This window comes from Sus scrofa, chromosome 9, assembly GCF_054392235.1.
Source record: "Sus scrofa isolate SSC_HxYL_T2T_F1_AM1 chromosome 9, Sscrofa_HxYL_maternal_Yorkshire_Landrace_v2.0, whole genome shotgun sequence".
NCBI lineage: Eukaryota > Metazoa > Chordata > Mammalia > Artiodactyla > Suidae > Sus > Sus scrofa.
This window is the reverse complement of record NC_139391.1, coordinates 111,945,419-111,971,057: the sequence shown is the minus strand read 5'-3', so window position 1 is coordinate 111,971,057 and position 25,639 is coordinate 111,945,419. Positions and strand designations below refer to the sequence as shown.

Sequence of the window (25,639 nt, the reverse complement as noted above, 5' to 3'; positions counted from 1 at the left end):
AAAAAGAAGATACCACTACAGACCTCACAGCATTAAAAGAATAGTGAAATATTATGGATATCTCTACAACTTACAAGAAATTATTAGAACTCATAAAAAATGATCTGAAATTGAATTCCTTCAATTTGACATGCTGTTCAAGACATTCTGAATAAGAAATCTACAAACCTGATGGTTTCCCTATAATGGAAAAAAGAAACAGTCCGTTAGAATACAATAGAAGAAGGAATACTTCCCAGACTAAAAAAAAAAAAAAAAAAATGTTACAAACGTTATCCCTTAAGAATATAGACATAAAAATCCTCAAAATATTATCAAATCAGATTACTCTGCTAAAAAAACAGAGACGTTAAAAAACAAACAGAACTATAGAACCATCTCTCTTAAAAGCATAAATGAAAAAATTCTCACCAAATTTTAGCAAATAGGATCTAACAATATATAAAAAGAATAATACATAATAATTGATTTGCATATATTGAACCATTCTTGTGATCCTGGAATAAATACAACTTTATGGTAAATAATCCTTTTGATGTATTGTTGGATTTAGTCGCTAATGTTTTGTTGAGGATTTTTGCATTTATGTTCATCAGAGATACTACTTATCTATAATTTTCTTTTGCTTGTAGTGTCTTTGTCCTATTTTGTTATGAGGGTGATGGTGGTCTCATAGAATGACTTTGAGAGTGTTCCATCTTCTTCAGATTTTTGTAATGGTTTGAGAAGGATAGGTATTAATTCTTATTTTTGTGTTTGATACAATTCCTCAGTGAAGCTATACAATTCTATACTTTTGTTTGCAGGGAGTTTGGGGAGTTTATTTTGCATTTTTTCTAGTATCTTGAGGCATTAGCTTGCGTTATTGATAGCCTTTTTGTCTAATAACACATTTTTCCCAAGAACACATTTAGTGTTATTAAATTCTTCCAACCCCTGCCCCAGTTGAAACCCACAGATTTTGACATTGCTTTTTCATTTTCATTCAGTTCAGTATTTTTAAAAAAATTTTTATTATAGTCAATTTGCAATGTTCTGACAATTTCTGCTGTATACAGAGTGACCCGGTTATACCCATATACACATTCTTTTTCTCATCCTTCATCATGTTCCATCACAAGTGATTAGATATAGTTCCCTATGCTGTACAGCAGGATCTCATTTCTTATTCATTCCAAATGCAGTTATTGCATCTACTAACCCCAAACTCCCAGTCCATCCCACTCCCTCCACCTCTCTCTCCCCCTTGGCAACTACAAGTCTGCTCTCCATGTCCATGAGTTTGTTTCTTTTTTGTAGATAGGTTCACTAGTGGCATATATTAGATTCTACATGTAAGTGATATCATATGGTATTTGTATTTCTCTTTCTGATTTACTTCACTTAGTATGAGAGTCTCTAGTTCCATCATTGAGGCTGTAAATGGCCTTATTTTGTTCTTTTTAATGGCTGATTAGTATTCCATTGTGTATATGTACCACATCTTCTTAATCCATTCATCTGTCGATGAACATTTAAGTTGTTTCCATGTCTCCACTTTTGATAATCATGCTGCAATGAACATAGGGGTGCATGTATCTTTTTCAATGAAAGTTTTGTCTGGATATATGCCCAAGAGTGGGATTGCTGGATCATATGGTAGTTCTACATTTAGTATTCTGAGGAACCTTCGTACTGTTTTCCGTAGTGGTTGCACCAATTTACATTCCTACCAGCAGTATAGGAAGAGTTCCCTTTTCTCCACACCTTCTCCAGCATTTCAGTTCAATATTTTTGAAAAAAATTTCTCTGAGATCTTTTGTGGTCCATTGATTATTTAGAAATGTGATGTTTAACTTTGGAATGTTTGGAAATTTTATATTTTCCTGTTATTGATTCTTAGTTTGATTCTATTATGATTTGAAGAACTTCAGTATGTTTTAAACATAGGAATGTATGATTTCAATTCTTTTAAATTTGTTTTATGACCTAGGACATGCTCTCTTTTGGTTAATGGTCCATGTATAGTTGAACAGAATGAATATTGTTTTTATTGGGTGGAGTGTTCTGTGGCTGCCACTTAGATTCCCTTGGTTTATAGTGGTGGTTATTTTTTCCATTCCTTGCTGATTTGATCTCATGCTTTTCAGTTGCTGAGAGGAGGGGTATTAGCTCATACTTCTGGTTAAATTGGAAGGTAGGCACTAAATAAAGCACCTGAAATAGCTTTCTGGAGGGGAAAAAAGGTTGGTTTTATATAAATCCATGTTTTAGAACTATAATGTCATATCAACAGCACCATAGTTAGAGAGTTAGGAGAAGAAAAAAACAACTGTGGCCAAAGGAAAAACAGGAACTAGAGAAAATACACTGGTGTGTCATCTTCCTTTTTTTTTTTTTTTCTTTGGCCCTGGGCAATTTTTTGTGTTTGCTGAAAAAAGAGTAAGACTTAGAAAAGGAAAACTAATCCCCCTTTTTAATAGTAAGGGTTTTCTCCACCCTAATGTGAGAGCCAAGAAAAAAAGTAAATCTTTTGTTAGTAAATTTTCATGAGGCTATGAGGAGCAAGAAGGATCAACTTGCCCTGAGAAGTGCTTTGGAATTGAAATAGAAAGATTTCACTCAAAGGAGTTTTCTTTAAGCCTGAGGCTTATTTTGTGCATAGTTTAAGCAGTAGTATCAATTAAGCATTGATTACTAAAGTCCAAATTTTAATGTTTGTTTTTATTTTTATTTTTGTATTACTGAACTCCTTAAGATTATCTTTTTTTCAAGGCCCTTCTTTCTTCCCTCCATCAAAAAAAAAAAAAGATGTTAGTAACTGATATTCCACTTATGAAAACAATGTTATTTACATGTTTTGGGTGGTTTATAAAACATTTTTCAAGCATATCATCTCATTTGATCCTGTGAGATTTATAACACATTTTTTTTTATTCCTTATTTTTGGAATCTCAGAAAGGTTAAGTGATTTTTATCAGGTCATAATATTGAGTAGGGTAACACTGAAGTATTCTTTTTCTTAATTCAACATTCTTTCTATAATACCCTGTCTTTGAAAGGATGTACCTGTTTTATCTTAAACTAGAATAGAACTGACTTTAATTAAAGAAAAATTTTATTAATTATACAAGTGCTCCAGTGATTATGTATTATTTAATTTTACATAAGGATAAATTTTGAAAATTATTAGAAACCTTTAGTCAATTTTCAGACATTAACTTAATCCTTATATAAACTTGTTTTTAAAAATCCTTTGAGTATTCTTTGATAACTGTAAATTGTGTTTTTAATGGTAATACTTTTATGTGTTTAATTTATTTCAAATTATTTTTATTCTCTTACGAATTTTATTTTTTCAATAGAAAAAAATTAGAAAATGTGTGTATTAATAGTTGTGAAACTTCTCTTGTAATTCATTTGGTTAAGGAATTATTTTCCTACATAGTTGGAATAAGTATTTGGTATTGTTTAAAATTTCTTTCTGTGATCAGTTTTATATATTCTGAGAAGCTTTTATTAATGATTTTTCCTATTTTGTCTAGTTGTATTTTGATATTTATATATTTAAATCTTACACCTTTTAAACCTATGTTATTTTGTTCTCTATGTAATCATTTTTTTACTTTTGTGTAAATACCACCTTACTTTCTAAAATTTTTATAATTTCATTTTTTTCATTTTTATTATATATTATTAAAATCATTTTGCAATTGTACATAAACATTTTTCTTGAAAATTTTTTTCTGTAAACCTGTTTTATCATCAGATTCAAGATATCAACTTAAATATGACTAAAGCGTGTCAAATATAAACAAACTTTTTGTACCTAGAATAAGGAAATGAAAATCAGTATATGTATGTAATTGTCATTATTGGAGTTTTGTTGGAGTTTTTTCTTCTTTTTATGGCTACACCTGCAGCATATGGAAGTTCTCACATGCCAAATCAGGGCTGCCGCTGCCGGCCTACACCGCAGCCAGGGCAACACTGGCTCCCAGCCCCATCTGCGAGATACTGCTGTTTGGAGAACACTGGATCCTTAACCCACTGAGCAAGACCTTCATATTCATGAAAGCTATGCTGGATTCTTTACCCTCTGAGCCACATTGGGAGCTCTATGGAGTTTTTGACATTTACTTTTTCTCTAAGTTTAATTTTGAGGTTTCCTTAGTGAAACAATTTTTTTTTTAATGAGGAGGGAAGGTAATTTTTAAAACAATCCTATCTTAGACTTCACCATTTGTCACAAGTATCCTGGGATGATGATGTTGTTGTCTTTGCTGCTATTATGATAATGGTGATGATGATACACCTTCAGTAAGTGGATGCTTAGATTTCATTGTTGATTGAATGAATTATTATTATTATTATTGTTATTATTTTGCTTTTTAGGGCTGCTCTCATGGCATATGGAAGTTCCCAGGCTAGGGGTCGAATCAGAGCTACAGTTGCTGGCCTCCACCACAGCCACAGCAACGCTAGATCCAAGCCATATCTGTGACCTATACCACAGCTCATGGCCACCCCAGATCCCTCACCCCACTGAGCGAGGTCAGTGATCAAACCCCACATCCTCACAGATCCTAGTCGGATTTGTTTCCGCTGCTCCACAACAGGCACTCCCTAGACAAATTAATTTTATCAGTGTTATAACCCTGCATCATCCATGTTGATTGGTGTTGTTTTGCGCTTGTTGGTTGTTTTATCTCAATTTAAATTTGTTATTTAGCTCAATATTCTCTAGGAGCTGTGTTCTTTATAAAACACATGATGTGATGGCAAAGAAGATTGATATTGCAGGCCAGTTAAAATATAGTCATTGTGATAAGCCCTGATCTTACAGTGCTATTTATTTTTACTTAAAGGTAAACTTTTTATTGAATGGATTCTTCAAAATCAGCTTTCCTTTTTAGATTATTTGTCAGTCTGCCATGCCAGATAAGCCTTTATAAATCACAGCCTTACATTTTGCTATTTGCTTTTGTAAAAAATAGGCTTCAGTCTAAAGTTTCTAAATAATCAGTGCTGTGTAGAAAAATCAGAGGTAGAGCTTTTTTTATAAATCGTGTAATTGTATGATTATATTCTGGAAACAGCCTTAGGAAGTAATATATAAATAAATAACTAAAAATTAACAAATTAAGAGACTGGGAAAATATTCATAGCAAATATGTTAGACAAACAGTGTTATTGTATAATTAATACAGAGTGATCTAAAAAAGGTAGGGAGTAAAAATTATGTAGATAGTCTCAAAAGGAGATGCAGATAGTGATAGTTACTCAGCCTTATTATTTAAAAATTCATGTTAAAAAAAAATCATGTCAGACCTTCATTAAGAACATACTTCTAGCAGCATATAAAACATTCAGTGCAGTCTTAATATCTAGTTAAGTAACACCTATAGGTTATTGGAAATTGTATAAAGTGTTACAGCTGTTTTGAACAGTACTTACACAATTGATATCAGTAGGCTTAAAATTGCTACTTCAATCCAGTAATTCTGCTTTATCTTCCAAGGAAGTGTAGTTATAGATATTTTAAATATGTATTGTCTTTATGATAAATATTTATTCCATTTAGGCAGATGGCTAAGTAATTTTTGTTCATTTATTTGATGAAATATTGGGCAACTATCAAAAACTGGTATTTTTAAGTACAATCATGGTATGGGTGAATGCTTATAGCATTAAGTTGCAACATTAAGACACTGTGCTTAAGTAAAATACAAAAAATTGAACAAAATAACTCATGGGTAGGTTAAAAAGAAGGGCAAGATTTAAAGTAATAGAGTAGAACTTTACTTTTAAGCACAAACAAGATTTTAAGTATTTTAGGAACATCTGAAGGTTGCTTGAAATTTCTCTGAAGTGCTGATCTGATTTGTGCTCTTTGCAAAGTTGGTATGTAGGAGGGAGTCACTTTCATCAGTAAGTGACTATAGCCAACTGCCCAGTCCTGTATGTCAATTTTTGCTTTTTCTGCTCTTTCTCACATAAACATCTAGGGGGAGGATATATGCTATTTTGAAATTACTTGAGGATTTGAAGATATCATAAATTTCTGAGACATGTCCATGTATATTCCAGTGATCCACTTGGCAGTTGTGGCCTCCATGTTGTGGGATTATATAATTTCCCTTATTTGAAATATTTTTCTGGATTTCAGGAACTCTTAGAACATGGTACTTTTAAAAGGAAAAGCCTTTTTTCTGTTACTAGTTAATAATGCTAATATTAAACTCTTTTCAGGAGACAGGGCTACAGTGTCTTCATATTCCATTACTCCCATATAGATTTTGGAACTTTTCATCTCTAGAAGTTCAATTTGTGCCTTACTTTATTACCCATATCTTTACTAACATGTTTAGTCTTTTCTGTTTTGAACACATGAAATAAAAGTTATAATAACTATAGTAATGCCCTTGTTTATAGTACTCTAATCTGTGCCATTGGTTCATACTTATTTAATATTTAATGGAAAAAAAAAGCAAAAATATTTTTAAAATGTGTAAGCTACACATACTACCTATCAAGTTTAAATATTAGGATATTGTCAACATGTTGTGTCGCATATCTCTATAACTTTTCCTAATGTTGCTAATGTGTGTATGTTCCTTAAATAATAAATTAATCTTACATCACGTAATATAATTTACCTCTTGCTGTATGTATTCTAAAACTTGTTCTTCTTCTTTAGTGTTACGTTATTGGGAGATGTCGATATTGATGTGTTTACTGGTCATTGTTAGTTTTCACTCTTCTGTAGAAGCATTTTGAATGAATGTATTTTATTGTTCTCCATTTGATGGTCATTTCAGTCATATACAGCCTTGTTTTGTTTTTAGCATTGCTGTTACGAACATTCTTGTACATGTCTTTGGATGTACAAATGGAAGAATTTCTTTGAGTTACATGCCTAAGAATGGCATATTTTGGTTATAGTGATATTCATATGGAATTTTATCAGATTATCAAAATTGGCTTCCAAAGTGGTTTTATCTCATTTACAATGTTTCTGTTTATATACACACATATTATATACACATATATGCACAGGCATGCATATACACAAACCAACATTTGTATGTATATATGTATTTACTGTTGCAGTTACCATTGTAGAAAATACCTTTCTACTCAAATATATTCACTTTTTTTTTCTTTTTAAAGATGACTTATTTTAGAAACAGTATTAGAGAGTAGAAATTTGTTATTATCTGGCCACTTTATTTTAATTTTTATGTTTTTGTTGACTTCCCGTTTGCTCTAAAAGCTGTGCATGTGTAACATATTAAAATAGTCCTATAAAGTTTATTATTAAAAATAGTGATCCTCTGCCCTTTTTTTCTGCTCACTTTACTTTTCCTCAGTGATAACCATTTTTATCATTTTTTTGCTGATTCTTTTGATATTTACCTGAGATAGCTCTAATTCACCTGCCTGTATTTACACTTCTTAATTTTTAACTTCTTTGGCTCCCCACTTTGAAGCATGATTTAACCACCTTCATTTCTTCCAACTTCCAGCACAATCCCAACTTTTACAACTTCATCTCTTTTACCCCAAACAAATAATTCAGTGCTAATGTTATTATGAAAAGTTAATGCATAGCTGAGTCATTTAGAAAAAAGTGATTTTCTTTTCTTTTAAACAGAAGAGGATAGTAGTAAAGGTAGAGGCAGTAAGGATTTTGAAATCAGTAAGGAGGCTTTATATTGCAAAGGAGGATTTGTGGAAGGAGATAAGAAATCAATGGAAAGTCATAGATTCTGTGAATTGGAGGGTAACATGATGAGAATGTTTATTCTGGTAGTTATGTGTAGTAATGACTTGAACATTGAAAGCCTCTTAAAATGACTGGCATGTGTTTTAGTTGTAAATAATTTTTATGCCATTGAGGTTTAGTTTGAAGACTAAAGAAATAAAAAGAAATGCGAAATTCCAGGAAATAGTGCAATAAATAGTCACTAAGATCAGGTGACTTTCATGGGGCAAAACAAAGCATAAGAAGTTTATTCTAAAATTTTAGTACTTTTAGGCCGGCCAGTGAAAATGGAAAAATCAGAATTCATTTTTCAGTATCTTAAGTTTCAAAAAGTAGAGTACATTTGACCAAAAATTTTATGTTTATAATACCCATCCTCTTAATAACAAAAAATTAAACTTTGTTTCCTAAAATTTTTGATTGAATTACAGTTAATTTACTGTATTTCAGGTATACAGCAAAGTAATTCAGTTGTATATATATATATATATATATACACACACACACACAGATACATGTATTTATACTTTTTCAGATTCTTTTCCATAAGTAATTAAAGGATATTGAAAATACTTCCCTGTGCCATATAGTAGAATCTTGTTGTTTATCAATTTTTTATATAGTAGTGTGTATCTGTTTTATATATAGTAGTGTATATCTGTAGTAGGGTGTAGTAGTGTGATCCTCCATACCATTCTCCATAGTAGCTGCACCAAATTTACATTCCCACCAACAGTGTAGAAGAGTTCCCTTTTCTGCACACTCTCTCTAGCATTTATTGTTTGTAGTCTCTTTGATGATGGCCATTCTGACTGGTGTGAGGTGATACCTCATTGTAGTTTTGATTTGCATTTCTCTAATAATTAACAATGTTGAGCATCTTTTCATGTGTTTTTTTTAGCCATCTCCATGTTGTCTTTGGAGAAATGTCTATTTAGATCTTATGCTCATTTTTAAATTTTTTTTTAGATATTGAACTGCATGAGTTGTTTGTATATTTTGGAGATTAATCCCCTGTGGATTGCTTCATTTGCAGAGATTTTCTTCCATTCTGTGGGTTGTCTTTTCATTTTGCTTTATGATTTCCTTTGCTGTGCAAAAGCTTTTAAGTTTAATTAGGTCCCATTGGTTTATTCTTATTTTTATTTTCATTACTCTGGGAGGTGGATCTGAAAAGTTACTACTGTGGTTTATGTTAAAGTGTTCCACCTATGTTTTCCTCTAAGAGTATCTGGTCTTAGATTTAGGTCTTTTAAACCATTTTGAGTTTATTTTTGTGTGTGGTATTAGAGAGTGTGCTAATTTAAATCTTTTACGTGTAGCTGTCCAGTTTTCCCAGTACCACTTATTGAAGATCGTCTTTTCTCCATTGCGTATTCTTGCCTCCTTTGTCATAGATTAATTGACCATAAGTGTGTAGTTTTATTTCTGGACTTTCTTTCCTGTTCCATTTATCTACATGTTTGTGGTTTTTTGCCAGTACCATACTGTTTTGATGACTGAAGCTTTGTAGTATAGTCTTAAGTCAGGGAACCTGATCCTCCAGCTCTGTTTTTCTTTCTCAAGATTGCTTTGGCTATTTGAGTTCTTTTGTGTTTGAATGCAAATTTAAAATTTTTCTATTCTTGTTCTGTGATAAATGCCGTTGTTTTTTTTTGTTTGTTTGTTTGTTTTTCTTCAGCTGCACCTGCAGCATTTGGAAGTTCTCAGGCCAGGAGTCAAATCTGAGCCACAGCTGCAACCTAATCCACAGATGTGACAATGACAGATCCTTTAGTCACTGTGCCACAGCAGGAACTCCACCATTGGTATTTTGATAGGAAAATCTGTAGATTACCTTGGGTAGTGTGGTCATTTTAACAGTATTGATTCTTCTAATACAAAAACACATGTGTTTGCATCATCCTCAATTTCTTTAATTAGCATATTAAAGTTTTTGGAATAGAGATATTTTGCTTTCTTAGGTGGGTTTATTCCTAAGTATTTTGTTCTTTGTGATGCAATGGTAAGTGAGATTGTTTCCTAACATCTTCCTGATCTTTTGTTGTTAGTATATGGAAATGAAGTTTCTGTGTATTAATTTTGTATCCTGAAACTTTAACTTTGGTAGTGTCTTTAGGAATTTCTATATATGGAATCATGTCATCAGCAAACATTCATAGTTTAACTTTTTCCTTTCCAATTTGGATTTATTTTACTTGTTTATGTTCTCTGATTACTGTGGCTGGGACTTCCAAGACTATGAAAATCTTACCCATCCTCTTGATAACTTTGCTAGATATTTTGGTTGAATTTCTTTTTCTCTCATCTATTAGATTAAATTTCTCTCATATAAGTAAACAAAGAGATGAACAATATCATTTCTTTTCCACAAAAATTACTAGTCTTATAATTTTCTCACTAAAGAGATGATGAGTACATTAAATCCAAATAGATCACTTTAATTTCCTCATACATGTTTTTGGTACATGAAATGATTCAACAGGTATTAGTGTTAAGTGGCTAGAAAGATAGTTCTGGCTGTGTACACCACATTTATTGGGGTTTAATTGTTAGAGTATAAGGGTCTCATATTTCAAAATTTGTCATTTTAGCATATTTTGTATATTTTACAACTTCTACATGTTATTAATATATTTTATTAAACTTGCAATACAGAGTTCCCATCGTGGCTCAGCTGAAACAAACCTGACTAGGATCCATGAGGATGCAGGTTTGATCCCTGGCCTCGTTCACCACAGTTGCCATGAGCTGTGGTGTAGGTCGCAGATGTGGCTAGGATCCCGTGTTGCTGTGACTGTGGTGTAGGCCAGTGGCTACAGCTCCAATTCGATCCCTAGCCTGGGAACCTCCATATGCTGCAGGTGCAGTCCTAAAAAGACAAATAAATAAATAAATAAACTTAGAATACTGGTTATTTAGTGCTATCATTGTTCTAACATGGCTAAATTTAGTTCCCTGAAAAACTGAGCCTGATGTGATTTTTACCCTTTTACTGTGCAAAGTGGAAGACTATAGGAGGAATACTATCTGACCTCTAAATACAAAGCTTTCTTCTCTCTGAGACTTGTGGGATTGGCTTGAGGTGATCTAGTGAGAAGACTGAAGTTGGATAGACCTGAATTTAAATTCTGCTTTAGTGGTTACCAGCCAAGGTGATTTTGTTCATAATGTAGTATTTCTAGCAAGGTTGTTGAGACTATTACCTATAATATAAAATTAATAAATACACATGTCTAATTTAGTGCCTTCCACATGTCAGGTCTCCAGAAATTGTAGTTACTGTAATTGAAATCATCATCATCTTTTTGTTGGTGGCACTAGTCCCCTCGATGTGCTTCACAAAAATTAGATGTAAAGAGGAGTTACCACTTGGGTGCAGTGGTACCGGCAGGTGTCTCTGGAGTACTGGGATGCAGGTTCCATCCCTGGCCGGCACAGTAGGTTAAAGGACTTGGTGTTGCCACAGCTGCCAGAGTGGATCACAGCTGCAGCTCAGATTTGATCCCTGGCCTGGGAATACCACATGCTGCGGGATGGCCAAAACAGAAAAAAAAAGAATAGGTATAAAAAGACATGGCACACTGATAGCTATTGTGTGTGACAAAAACAGGAGAGGAATCCCTCCATTCTCCTGAGTGGGTGGGTAGTATTGCTTCATTTTACCCCCTTCCTCCCCTCTGCTCCTTTTTTGCCTGTATCTCTTTTATTTAAATGCAGGTTTTGGGGGAATTCACATCGTGGTTCAGCATTTTAAAAATGCTCAGTTAGCAGTAACCACTATTAGTTGCCCTTTATGTTGTTTCCTTTTGTCCTCTTGTGTAAAACTATACTGTTTAATCAGCAAATATTTGAGTGCCATTAAGTGATTAGTTAACACTGTTCTAGATGCTTTAATGTAGTTTCACCTAGGCAGTACGTTGTGATTCAGCTGAAGAAAAATGCAGTAATATCTAAGTGCTAGAAATATATTTTTTATTAAGACTTAAAGTTAAAACATTAGTTCTCATTAGAATATAGTGAAAAACACATTTGACATTCAGTTGAGTAACTGGAAAATAGTCATCTTTTATCTAAATCTGTTTTATTTTTTGAAAATAATTTATCTTGTTGAGATAGAAAATATGACATTTAAAGCTCTAAGATGCATAGTGAAACCTTGATCATTATTTGTAGCATTTTAGTTACCTTAGTTATGTCTAAGATTAAGCCAAAAAGTAAAAAAAAAAAAAAATTAAAATTAACTTCTAAAAATTTAAATGTGCAGAGACAACTGTTGTTAACTTCTTGGTAAATATCTTTTCACACTTCTTGCTCTGCATATATAATTCTATAAATAGAGTTTATAATTCTATAAATTGTATAATTGTGTTAATAGAATTAACAGTTTCTAGAATTATAAACTGCATATAATTGTTATATATAATTATACAGAGTTAATTTGTCTATAATTTTCTTTGGAAAATTCTTCAGTGTAAATAACTATATTTTATCTTATGATAACGTAAACTGTCAGTATGTTAAAGTTTTTTCATTATTAATTAATCATTCTCCAAGCTATGGATATTTGTTTCAAATATTTTGTTATAGAATAACTTTTAAAACTGTCTTGCAACTTGATAAATTTCTAAGATCATCAGGGTATTTGTTAAAGTAAATTTGGCACACTTTTTTTGTGAGCTGTTGATGTTACTTTGAGTTTATAATAGTCATGATTTTGTTCTTGCTTTACCAGTTCTATCATATTTGGAAAATTTTCCTCCAGAGTAAAATTACTTATTAAGTAGTTATTTTTTAAGTTGAAAATCTTTCAGATTTTGAAAGAGAACAGTGTTCAACAGCAAATCTATAATCTTTCAAAGAAGTTGAATGTGATGCTTTGATACCTTGATATTTATTCTATACTGAAATATTTAAATGTATGTGTTTTTTTTTTCAATAGATTATCTTTCTCAAGGAATAGATCTTTCTGGAATAGAAGTAATAGAAAATGATCTACTTTTTATTGCAAGAGCTCGACTCGAAGTGGAAAATCAAGCTAAGCGCCTATTGGAGCAGGGTGTGGAAACTCAGGTAATAAAAACAATGCCACCTTTTTAATGTGAAAAGTATGTCATTATCTAGATGAATATTTGATTTTGTACTTAAAAGATTAATATATTTCCTTATTTTATCACTGAGGAACTCTTATCTACAGTTTAGCTGGAGATAGGTCATAAAAGTAAGTACAAGGAAATTTAAAAATATATACATATTTATTTTGCCAAAAATAGATTCTGGTAGTTTCTGTTGTGGCACAGTGGAAATGAATCTGACTAGGAACCATGAGGTTGCGGGTTTGATCCCTGGCCTCGCTCAGTGGGTTAAGAATCTGGCATTGCCGGGAGTTCCCATCGTGGCGCAGTGGTTAACGAATCCGACTAGGAACCATGAGGTTGCGGGTTCGGTCCCTGCCCTTGCTCAGTGGGTTAACGATCTGGCGTTGCTGTGAGCTGTGGTGTAGGTTGCAGACGCGGCTCGGATCCTGCGTTGCTGTGGCTCTGGTGTAGGCCAGTGGCTACAGCTCCAATTCGACCCCTAGCCTGGGAACCTCCATATGCCGCGGGAGCGGCCCAAGAAATAGCAAAAAGACAAAAAAAAAAAAAAAAAAAAAGAATCTGGCATTGCCGTGAGCTGTGGTGTAGGTTGCAGATGTGGCTGGTATCCCACATTGCTGTGGCTATGGTGTAGGCCAGCAGCTACAGCTCCAATTTGACCCCTAGCTTGGGAACTTCCATATGCCATGGGTGTGCCGTAAAAATACGATAGATAGATAGATAGATAGATAAAATAAAAATAGATTCTAAGATTTCTAATGTATGATGTATATATGAAATTTATTTTTAAAAATTTATGTGTAGATAGGTAATTAATAGATGTTAAGTATGCATTTTTTGTCCAAATCACTGGTACTCATTGAAGGTTTTCAGCAACTCCGTAAGGATGGTATTATTGCTGTTGCCATTTTACAAATGGGAAAGCTGAACACTTAAATAATTGGTCAAAGATCACACATTCAGTAAATGGTATAATTTAGCACACATTAAGCACTATAATCCCAGAATCTGGCACCCTTAATCACTGTGCCAGAATTTTTTTTTTACTTAACTTGAGATTTCTTCTAAGGTTTTGTTTTCCTGGATGCTTAATTTTCTGGATTAGAAAAAACCTAAAGGTATTGATGTAGTAGAATTAAACAGAAATCTCTGTTCTTCTGCATTTGTATTGCACCCAGATATTTTCTCCACTTTTGTTGGGCTCAAATACAGGTTATTAATATCTGTTTATAAATTCATTTTCTTTAAACCAGGAATTTAATTTTGTGCACTTGTATTTGACAAAAGTACTTTTATAAATACTCAATTCTTAATCTCTAAATCAGGAAGGTACTTATTTGACTTCTGATTCTTAAATGTTGCAATTAAAAATAATGCAATGTCATTTACTGCTTTAAATGAACTTTTAAAGTTGATTATCATATATATAATCAAAAGTGAACAAATACTGCTGTGTGAACACACCTATGAAATCAAAACTAGGTCAGGAAATGGGACATTACCAGCACTTCTGGCATCTCTTTCTTCACTCCCTCTCACAATCACTGCTCTCTACTTTCCCAAAGGTAGCTTTCGTTCTAACACTGGAGTTTAGTTCCATGGGCTGCCAATTATGTTTTAAATCTAGATCTTCACTATGAAGATAAAATGCTTATACTATTAAAAAATAAGATACTCGTCTACATCAAATAAAAGAAGATACTTTATTCTCAAAGAAATAGCCAAGCAATTGCAAGTCACCTTTGAATTAAGAAAATTGGTATCAACCCAGCTCATTTAGTTGTAAGAAAGGAAGCAATTAACATTTCAGAACGTACAGTATTGCAAGATTTTTGTATTCATCTATATGTTGGTATTATCACTACATCAGGGATTTAAACCTTTATTTATATATATGCTTTTTAAAATTCTTTACCTGTGAAGTTTTTATTGCTATGTATTATGTATATGTATGCATATATCTTTAATTTGTGCAGTTCTTAATATTTTACTGTATTTTAGATTCACGGGAATAAAAAATGGTCATAAGGAAACAGTATCCCAGTTTGTAGAATTAAAAAATGCTGCTTTTAATAGAGATTGGGGATTTTAACTAAAAGAAATAGTTACTTTTAAAGGCTTATTTTTTTATTGTATTTTTATTTCTGTAAAGTGGGAAAATATTGTCTGGGATACTTGTTCCTAAGCAAACTATTTTAGGTATGTTATTTTGTGTACATTTTAGTAATTGTCAAATATGACTGCTTCAGTTTTTAAAATTAAACTAAAATTGAACTGATAAGAGATAGCAACAACAACAACAACAAAAGACGAAAAAAAAAAAAAAAAAAGATAAAAAAAAAAAAAAAGGGAGTTCCCGTCGTGGCGCAGTGGTTAACGAATCCGACTAGGAACCATGAGGTCTCGGGTTCGGTCCCTGCCCTTGCTCAGTGGGTTAACAATCCGGCGTTGCCGTGAGCTGTGGTGTAGGTTGCAGACGCGGCTCGGATCCCGAGTTGCTGTGGCTCTGGCGTAGGCCGGTGGCTACAGCTCCAATTCAACCCCTAGCCTGGGAACCTCCATATGCCGCGGGAGCGGCCCAAGAGATAGCAACAACAACAACAACAAAAGACGAAAAAAAAAAAAAAAAAAAGATAAAATTGAACTGATAAACTTTTAGATATTTTAAATATTGATAGAGTTGTTAGATATCCAGACTGTGAAAAGTTATACAAAAGATTATATGAATCTGACTATTGTTGTTTAGCAAGTGGCCTGTATCTAATCAATGAGATTAAGTTATAAAGAAGAAAAATTTTTAAATACTGTGTGTCTACATGTGTAGATGTGGAATGATCTGAGTGAGACCAGGGAGCTATAATTCTGTTGTATGCTTCAGTGTAGTTTAGAGGAAGGATAGATTCCACTCAGTGGATGGAAAATAATAAGACCGTATATATTAAATTATCATAGTTTATTGACATTAGCCATTAATATTTTCTAATTCATTTGTCTTATTAAAGTCCATAGGTATAAAATAACGTTCTTAATATAATTTGGCTTCCTACATAATTTTCCGAAAGGGAGAAAATGTACTGACTTGCCAGTTTTAGCATTCTGGTTCATTTCACAGTTTTTACGTTATTTCTCCTGTGTAAATTTTTACTTGTGTTTATAACATCATTTATTTCCACATTTAGTCGTGTATGTCTATCTCCCTCAGACCTGGGTTCTCTGGGTTATTTTCACAAATAAAAGTCAGGTTTCTGGCTTTGCAGAGCTGAGAAGATTAAACCCTTATCAATAGTGATGTCCCTGAGATAATATCCTTGGGAAGCAAGATGTCTTCCCGAATGGAAAGAGCCTGTGTTTTGGAGGCTCTTTCCTTTTCCTCTTAGAAGGCAACAAGATAGAGGTGTCATCCAGTGGTGTCAGCAGGCAGTTTAGGAATTAAGGCGAAAACTAAGCTTTAGTGAATGCCCGTTCTCTGCCAGGATTTCACTTAGTTATTTCACTTAGTTGTTATCTCAATCACAGTTAACAAATACATGAGGAAGATATAATTATCCACTTGTTATAGTTAAGGAAACAAAGGCCTGGGAAGAGTAAGAAATCAGCTGAATAGTACTTAGCCAGCAAGTGGTAGAGTCATGATTTCCTCTGTTCTTCAACAGGACAAAGCAGTTTATTCTAATTTTGTTAAATAAATACATTTTAAGTCTGGAGTGTCTGATTTCCTACATTCTTCAATAGGACAAAGCAGTGTATTCTAATTTTGTTAAATTTTGTTAAACACATTTTAAATCATTTGCAATTTGTGTAACAATTTATATTGAAAAAGATTTTATAGTGTAAAAATTTCTTTGGGAAGTCTCTATATGATGAACAATCTAAACCAGTTTTTCAGTATTCCTCAGAATTTTTATGCTTCTCTGGCCATCTTTTTTGTTTGTTTCTTTTTCTGAAGTGACTGCTTTAGACCCTGCACTTTCCATCAATCTTCTCCCTCACCCCACACACCAGTGAGGGCAGATGCCCTTAATTTCATGGAGGTACCTCTTATACCACCTCTATTCTGGATCCCATTTTCTTTTTTTTTATTTTTATTTATTTTTTTTGTCTTTTTGCTATTTCTTTGGGCCGCTCCCGCGGCATATGGAGGTTCCCAGGCTAGGGGTCCAATCGGAGCTGTAGCCACTGGCCTACGCCAGAGCCACAGCAACGCGGGATCCGAGCCGCGTCTGCAACCTACACCACAGCTCAGGGCAATGCCAGATCGTTAACCCACTGAGCAAGGGCAGGGACGAACCCGCAACCTCATGGTTCCTAGTCAGATTCGTTAACCACTGCGCCACGACGGGAACTCCCCTGGATCCCATTTTCTTAGGAAACCTTATCTTGTTTATATTCCTGTCTCTCATATCTTCATCATCTCTCTTTTACTCTTCTCATCAGCATTTAAATATACATCTTTTATGCCACTCTCCCCTGTGTTTTGTTTTTCAGTCTCACAAGCTTTCTTTTAGTTTTTCACTTGCCAATGTTTCGTCCTCTGTTAGGGCTTTCATGTCCTTTTTATACTTTCTCCACTTCCCATTATAACAGATGCTGCAGCTTTTATCTGTTAGATTCTCAAAATATTCTTCCATTTATAAAAAATCATTGAAATTGTTAAATATTATTATTAATCTGACCAGCATCCATGAGGCCTCACTCAGTGGGTTAAGAATCTGGCGTTGACATGAGCTGTGGTATGGGTTGCAGATGCCACTTGGATCTGGTGTTGCTGTGGCTGTGGCACAGGTCAGTGGTTACAGTTCCAATTTGACCCCTAGCCTGGGAACCTCCATATGCCGTGGGTGCAGCCCTAAAAAAAACAAACAAAATCAATTTCCGACGTTAACTCAGCTTCTCAAAAATGTTAGTGATCTTCTTTTATTATGTAGTTAGTGGCCATCATTTTCAGTATCAATTAATTATGAAACTTAAATTTACTAAAAGAAAATTAGAGTAATTGGTAGCATTCTTTTTTCAAAACCAGCATTTTAAAAATAAATGCAGGTAAATTGTTTTTGATCATTACTCTTTTCCCTAATTACCTAAATGTGCTATATTCATTTTGTAAGTTTTAATAGGTTTATAGTATAGAAAATCTCCACTACAGTATTATAAAATATTTGTCTTGGTAGCCATAAACTAAAAAAATTATTTAGATACTAAGGAACCGTTGTTTCTTCCTACATTGGAAAACTATAAACTTCCGATTTCACAAAACCATATTATTTCTATATGGAAAAGGTTTGTATTGATACCATTGCCATTTCCTTACAAAAAGCTCAGAAGCTCAGTAGGATTGATGACCTAGAGTACATCTTCTGGTGAAGCATGCCGTTATCACTACGTTAGAAAAATCTTCGATTCGACTCGCAGTCTTTATCACAAACATGGGGCTAGGTATGGAAACCATCTGCATCTCTTCCTTGACTCCTATTTCTTTCTTTCTCTCTTTTTTGATGATCCTGAGAATATTTGATTGAAAGAAGCCAAAGAAAGAGAGTAATCTTAAGGTATTTTCAGGATTGCAGCAAACTCCATTACCTTAAACTCTGACTAGCTTTCAAAAATAGGTGATAGAGATTTTGATTTGGATGAGTTCCTGCATCACCATAGATACCAGGCCCCCACAGTGAAAGGATGACATTTTAATTAGAAAAATGGCTTTAACTTGTGAATTGCAGGCTTCTCCAGTAAACAAATCCAGGACTTTCTGGAGGTTCTAGGATGGAGGAAGATGATGTGCTCACTTGTCTTTAAAAGTCATCAAGAAGAGGATCTCTCAGCTCCATGCTGGGCTGTAATCTCCCCTGAGGAATTGTTGCTAGTCCTGGGAGGTAAACATCCACAAGCATACCTTTTTCCTGAGTCAGAAAGCCTCTGTGCTCAGGTCCACAGAGTGCTGGTGCTTATCAGTTGTCAGCTAAAGTACTATGACAGCATGATCTAGACAGAGTCTCTCTCTCTCTAAGATGACAGTATAGAATTGAAGTTCACTAAATGAATGTCTGTGTAGCATGCAGTAAGTGATTTTGATGTTTTGAACTCTTTTTACTTTCGTAGTTAAAAATTCTGAATTGTTTCCAGCACAGGAAGGGTACCAATTCAAATGTGTTGTATGGAAGATTTATGAGAGTTAAGCATATTCTTAAGCTCCAAAAAGAGCTTTCTGGCAAAGTTGAACCCATTGATTCCTTTTGTCATTAATTATCATAGTTCAGCATGCAGCAAGTCTCTTGTGGTCCTTTTTTCCTCTATGTGCCTAACGAACAGCAGCAGTATACTTAGCATCAGTTGATTTATCAAGCTGCATATCTACTGTAAGAGGTCTAGCTTTCCTATTGTTAGCTGCTAGTTTTCCTGGCTGGTCTCATGAATTCTAGAACAGATCTTATTGTTTGAATCTACAGAAACTCCTTTTGTATATTTGGTCCCAATGGTTTTGCCATTTACTAAATATGTTTCAATAATTTTTCAACTCTGGTAGGAAGTATTTTTCTAAACACACATTAAACAGTTTGAGAAGATGGGTGAGATGGGTGAAGGGGGCCAAAAACAAACTTCCAATTATAGAATAAGTAAGTCATGAGGATATAATGTACAGCATGGTAACTATAGTTAATAAGTCTTCATTCTGTATTTGAAAGTTGCTAAGAGAGCAGATCTTAAAAGTTCTCATTACAAGAAAAAAATTTTTCTATTAACTAGACCTAAATTGTGGCAATCACTTTGCAATATATACAAATATCAAATTATTATGTTATACACCTGAAACTAATATAATGTTGTTTGTCAGTTATACCTCAGTTTTTAAGACATAAATGTGATTATAGTGAGGGCTCTTCAATTTACACAGATCTTTATTTTCTTTATTTTACTTAGCCTCAGTAGATAATTTGCCACCCCCTCCTCTCATCTGTTTGCTCCTATCACTGCTAGCTTTCCTTAGATTTTTACCTGATCATCTGAATGTTTTCCCTAAAGCTTAATTAGTCTTTTACTTATTTAGCATGTGCTCACCATTTTATCCTTAAATTTGAGTGGAAATTAACCTGAACTCTTATTTAAACTCTTAAATCAAGGGTTGGCAAAACTACAGTCTATGGACTGTTTTTGTATGGCCCACATTCCAAGAATTGTTTTTACATTTTTAAATGGTTGGGGAAAAAAAAAGAACAACATACAACAGAGACCATATGTGGCCTCCAAAGTCTAAAAATATTTACTGTCTCGCCCTTTAAGGACATTAAAAAATGTGCTGTTCCCTGCTTTAAATCATCGTGTTTTCTTCATGATGGGTGCTTTAATGTTTTCGTTCATCTTTTTCTTCCTCCCAGCACTGTTTCCTCATTTTCAGTATTTCAGTTATCATATGGTATTTCTCTTTGTTTTTATTTTATGCTAAATATGAAGTATTAATGTTTTTCTCATTTCTAAATTATGTGATCATATTATTTTCTTACTCTTTAATATTGTCTCTTGTCATGAACAACCTACAGTAACATTGGTTGCTTTTTTATCTTACTGCTTTCTTGCAGTATAGATTCATCTCTTTAACTGTGTCTGCTTTCAGCCTTAAGGTCTTTTGATATTATTGCTTTACATAGTTTTTCAGTTCATTGAATGGCATTTCATCTTCATCCTGTCCTGTGAATGATTTTTTCAATAAATAACTAAATTTTCATTGTATTTCATATAGAATCCTATCACTACTCTCTGGTTAAATATCAGTAAATATTCTTTAATTTTGTGTACTTGTTTTCCATTTCTCAAAAATTATGAGTTTTTCAAAACCTTTCTTTAATGCTCTGTAATGACCTACATGGGAAAAGAATCTGAAAAAGAATAGATACATGAATAACTGATTCCCTTTGCTGTACACCTGAAACTAACACAACATTGTAAGTCAACTATACTCCAATAAATTTTTTTAAAACCTCTTCATTATATTATTTTTAACTCAATTTAAACAATCTCATGCTAGCTTTCTATTAGAATAGTAAATACTAAAAATTTTATTTGATAATTCAGAAAAAAATGAAGAACCAGGCAACCACTTTGCATCACTATAGATTAATTTGCATTTTCCATAGTTTTATGTAATTGGAGTCATACAGTGTGTTCTTTCCTGTGTCTGGCTCTATCCATTCAATATAATTATTTTGAGATTGAATCGCATTGTGTGCTTTGGTAGTTTGGTCCTAATTAGCGTTCCATTTTTTTGAACTACATTTATCTGTTCACTTATTAACAAGCATTTGGGTTATTTCCAGTTGGGGGCTACTGCAAATAAAGCAGCCAGTTACATGTGTTTGTGTCCACAGGTTTCCTTTTTCTTGAGTAAATACCTAAGGCAAAGAGTGGTTGAGTTTTTGCAAAGAATGATATGTTTACTTTTTATAGTGACTGCTAGTTTTCCAAAGAGGTTCTGTCATTGCATGTTCCCACATCAGTAGATTGGAGTTTTGGTTCCTCCAGATCCTCACCATAATCTGATCTTGGCAGTCTTTTTTTTTTCTTTTTTTTGGCCACACTCAGGGCATGTGGAAGTTCCCAGGCCAAGAATCAAACCCATGCCATAATTGCAGCCTGCACCACAGCTGCAGCAACACTGGATCCTTAACCCACTGTGCCAATTTCCTTGGCAGTCTTTTAAATTTAAGCCATTTTAATGGGGATATAGTAGATTCTTAGTGTAGTTTTAATTTATCTTTTCTTAATTGCTGTGTGACAAACTTTATAAATGCCTAATAGTAAAAGGTCTTAGCTAACATTTAAAGACTTGATGTTGGGAATTCCCTGGTGGTTAGGACTTGACACTTTTACCGCTGTGATCTGGGACCTGAGATCCCACATCAAGCTGCTGCACTCTGGGCCAAACACACACACAAACACACACACTGACTTTACTGTCTTCTTATTGGTCTATAAGAATTCTTCATGTATTCTGGGTACAAGTATTTTGTCATACATGTGAATTATAAATATTTTCTCCCATTCTGTGGCTTGCCTTTTTCTCTTTTAGCATTATTATGGATGTGTGATTTACATACCATAACATTTGTGCATTTAAGCATGTAGTTTGATGAGTTTTACTAAATTTATACAGTTGTGCAGCCATCTCACAACCTAGATTTTTTTTTTTTAATCTGTCACCATAAAACAATTCCCTCTTAACTCTTTGCCGTCAGTTCCTCCTCCCACCCCCAGACGCAGGCAATCACTGATTTGCTTTCTGTCTCTCTAGAGTTGCCATTTACTAAAAATGTTATATAAATGGCACCATACTGTAGATAATCTTAAATATCCAGTTTCTTTTACTTAACACAGTGTCTTTTTTAGGTTCATCTGTGTTGTTGCATGTATAATAAGTAGGCAGTTTTACTGCAGAGTAAGTTCCAATCTATAGATCTGCACACTTTGTTTATGTATTGATAGGTTGATGGACATTCAGTTGTTTACAGTTTTGGACTATTATTAAGGATAATGTTGCATGTTTTTTTTAATACCCCTTTACATAGAAAAGCCATATTTTTTAGTTTTGATAAAGGTTAGTTCATCCATGTATTCATCTGCATGTTAAATAAGAAAATTTTGCCTACCCTACAATTGGAAAGCTTTCCTCCTGTGTTTTCTTTCAGAAGTTTATACCTTTATGTTTTAAGTTTAATTTCTATGTGCAGTGTAAGGTTCGTTTTTTTCCTCCTAGACATATTCAGTTGTTTGAGCACCTTTGTTGAAAAAGATTATTTTTTTCTCTCTTGAATTACTTCATTGTGAATTGCATATATTTTGGCACCTTGAGAATATTTAATTGCCTGTCAGTCTTTCACCTAATGGTTTTAACATCTGTGGATGATTTTTGTCTAAATCTTTTTTTTTTCCAACAAAGATTGTGAAAGAGTAATTTTCTATTTTTATTATTACTCTATATTTGTTAGCTGTGATTCTTTGTAAAGAATAATTTTCACTCACTAATTATGGCTACTTGGTTACCCTGAACTGAAGTTCCTTTTTAAAATGATGGATAAATATTTAAATTTTGCATTTCATTACCAATTTACGGAGTAATGAGTTATTTATATAATGAATCACCTCCAGTGGTAGGAAATGAGGCACAATTGTGTTCTCTTTTGGTTTTCATTTATTTTTTTAAAGTCTTATTATGGATTCACATTTTTGAATATTATGTTTTAATCAGTTTGGTGTTGGATGGGACTACTAGAGCCATAACAACAAGCTAGACCAATGGTGACTGAAGCAGATAGGGGTTTGTCTGGATGTGGGTGGTGGTAACATTGGTTCACCAGCATGCAGGCCTTTCCGTTCTGCCTTCCTTAGTACCCCCTTGCTTGTCACATCATGGTCACAAGATGGTCACACCATAGGCATTATGTCCATGTTCAGGTATGGAAATGGGGCAGTTGCAGCTGCCAGCCAAAAGGCATTGTTACAAAATCCTTTTTCAGAACTCACCCAGCAGACCAGATATAGGTCTTGCATTGGCCAGATGAGGGTCTCCTGGTCACCTTGCTTTTAGGAGGACTGTGAAAGCAAGTATCTAGCAAAGAGGAACACACCTGTCAGCATGGCTTAAACTACTCATGAGCCATTGCTACCCTGCAGTGTACATCGCCACCCCTGGGGAAAACTGGGTTCTTACTAATAAGAAAGAGGAAATGAATTTTAGGGAATAACTAACAACGCCTGCCATACATGTCTTTGGTAAAGCACAGAATGACTAGAGTTATTATGTTGTATTGCTTTATTTAAAAGTAAGCCGTAGGAGTTCCCCTTGTGGTTCAGTGGATTAAAGACCCAATGTAGTGTCCATGAGGATATGAGTTTGATCCCTGGCCTCAGTCAGTGGGTTAAGGATCCAGCATTCTGCAAGCTGTGGTGTAATTTGCAGATGTGCCTTGGATCTGGTGTTGCTGTGGCTGTGGTGTAGGCCTACAGCTGAGGCTCCAGTTTGACCTCTAACCTGGGAACCTCCATAGGCTGCAGGTGTAGCCCTAAAAAGAAACAAAAAAGGGGAGTTCCCATTGCAGCTCAGTGGTTAAGGAATCCGACTAGGAACCATGAGGTTGTGGGTTCGATCCCTGGCCTCGCTCAGTGGGTCAGGGATCCGGCGTCACCGTGAGCTGTGGTGTAGGTTACAGATGTGGCTTGGATCCTGAGTTGCTGTGGCTGTGGTGTAGGTCGGTGGTTAAAGCTCTGATTAGACCCCTAGCCTGGGAACCTCCATATGCTGCAAGTGTGGCCCTAGGAAAGACAAAAAAAAAAAAAGAAAAGAAAAAAAAAAGCTGCAAATATACATTTAAATTAAAAATTTATTTTAAAAGAGTAAGATTTGGGGGCTTGCCACATTAATGTCTCATTATAACTTATGTTTTCCTATAAATTTCATTTTATTATTGGGCACAATTTTAGTGTTCTTGAAATATCTGCTATTACCTGATACAATGAGAATATTATTCTAAGTATTGACATCATTTAAAAACTTTTTACTTAATGCTAAACTATAAATTCATAAAGACTGCATTCTTCAGGTTCATTTTATAAAGAAATACGGACGTTACAACTACAGATGTGATAAATTCATTGAGTAATAAAAAAATAATAAAGAAATGCGGATGTTAAAAGAACTTTCTTCTCTGTTGATCATCTCTTTACCTTCTCTGTTTTCTTAAGCTCCCTGTTACTTCCTTTTCTGCAGTACCTTGCACTTCCAGTCCATGTTCACTTTCATTCTTTTCTCTTCTTTTTCTTTGTACTCTCATTTGTCCCATGCCTTTTTATAGCTCTTCATTTTTTCTGTTTCTTTTCAAAAAGGGCTATAATAGAGTTGATTTCTGGTTGATATGATCATGTTGCACTATTAAATGTTCTTCTTAGTCTCTTAATTTCATTTGGGTTATGCGCTGTTGACTGCTGATTGTTAACAGGTTCTGAAATAATCCTATTAGGTTAGCTGAGACGTACATATCAAGCATTAGTGGGCTGTGTGCTACTGAATCAGAAAAGCCACTGGTAAGCTCTGGATCACAACCGAGGTAGCTAATATAATTCTTCCTTTTAAATTGTGTTATTTAATGTGATTCTCTCTTCCTTTAGTCCTTGTAATCTCCCATGGGGCTCCATTAAGCTTTCATTGTTTAGACATGTCATAGCTTCAAAAAAAGTGTCAAGTGTGTGTATCATGTTACAGCACACAGATATTATAAATTGCCATTAATGTTTTGGCCTTTTATATTGTTATTGTGTATAAATGGTTGTGAATTTGAATATTAGAACTCCCAGTTATCGTGCATGATTTAGGTGATAGGCTTTTTATTGTCTTACATTTACCTAAAAACCACCCAGTTTTATTAAATACATAGTCTACTGAGGGAATGGTTTAAAGAATTACCTGATTTGTGATAAAAATTCCTAGGTCTGTATCCTTTACATGCTATCAAAAGTAAAATAAGAAGCTATGTTTTTTTCCAGCAGTAGGGATCGTCTATATAGCGAAAGATACCTGTTCTTTGAATTTTTGCTTGAAGTGACTTTGTGTCTTGCTTACTATAACCTTTGTGTTTTTCAGGAAGCCATTAGGTCGCGTCCCTCTCTCTTCCTCCCCACCTTTCTCTGTCTTGAAACCTCAGTAATAATCAAAACAAAATAGCAGCAGCAAAATTTATATTCTTTATTTGTCCTTTTCCTTTTGTTAGCTCATTGTATTCTTTTATATACAAAAGCTAAAGAAAAAGAATGTAAC

At 33.9% G+C, this 25,639-nt stretch overlaps 1 protein-coding gene across 4 annotated transcripts in view; it reads left to right on the top strand.

Moving 5' to 3' along the window:
• The window catches only part of COG5 (component of oligomeric golgi complex 5), a 277,016-nt gene that overhangs the window by 107,826 nt on the left and 143,551 nt on the right, over positions 1-25,639 (top strand). For all 4 annotated transcript variants that reach the window (XR_014816125.1, XR_014816126.1, XM_021102595.2 and 1 more), the window contains exon 7: positions 12,690-12,820. Coding sequence is in view for 2 of the 4 variants with exons in the window: in XM_021102595.2 (XP_020958254.2) it covers positions 12,690-12,820 (131 nt within the window). In the remaining 2 variants the exon portion in view is untranslated. The remainder of the gene's footprint in view (positions 1-12,689; positions 12,821-25,639) is intronic.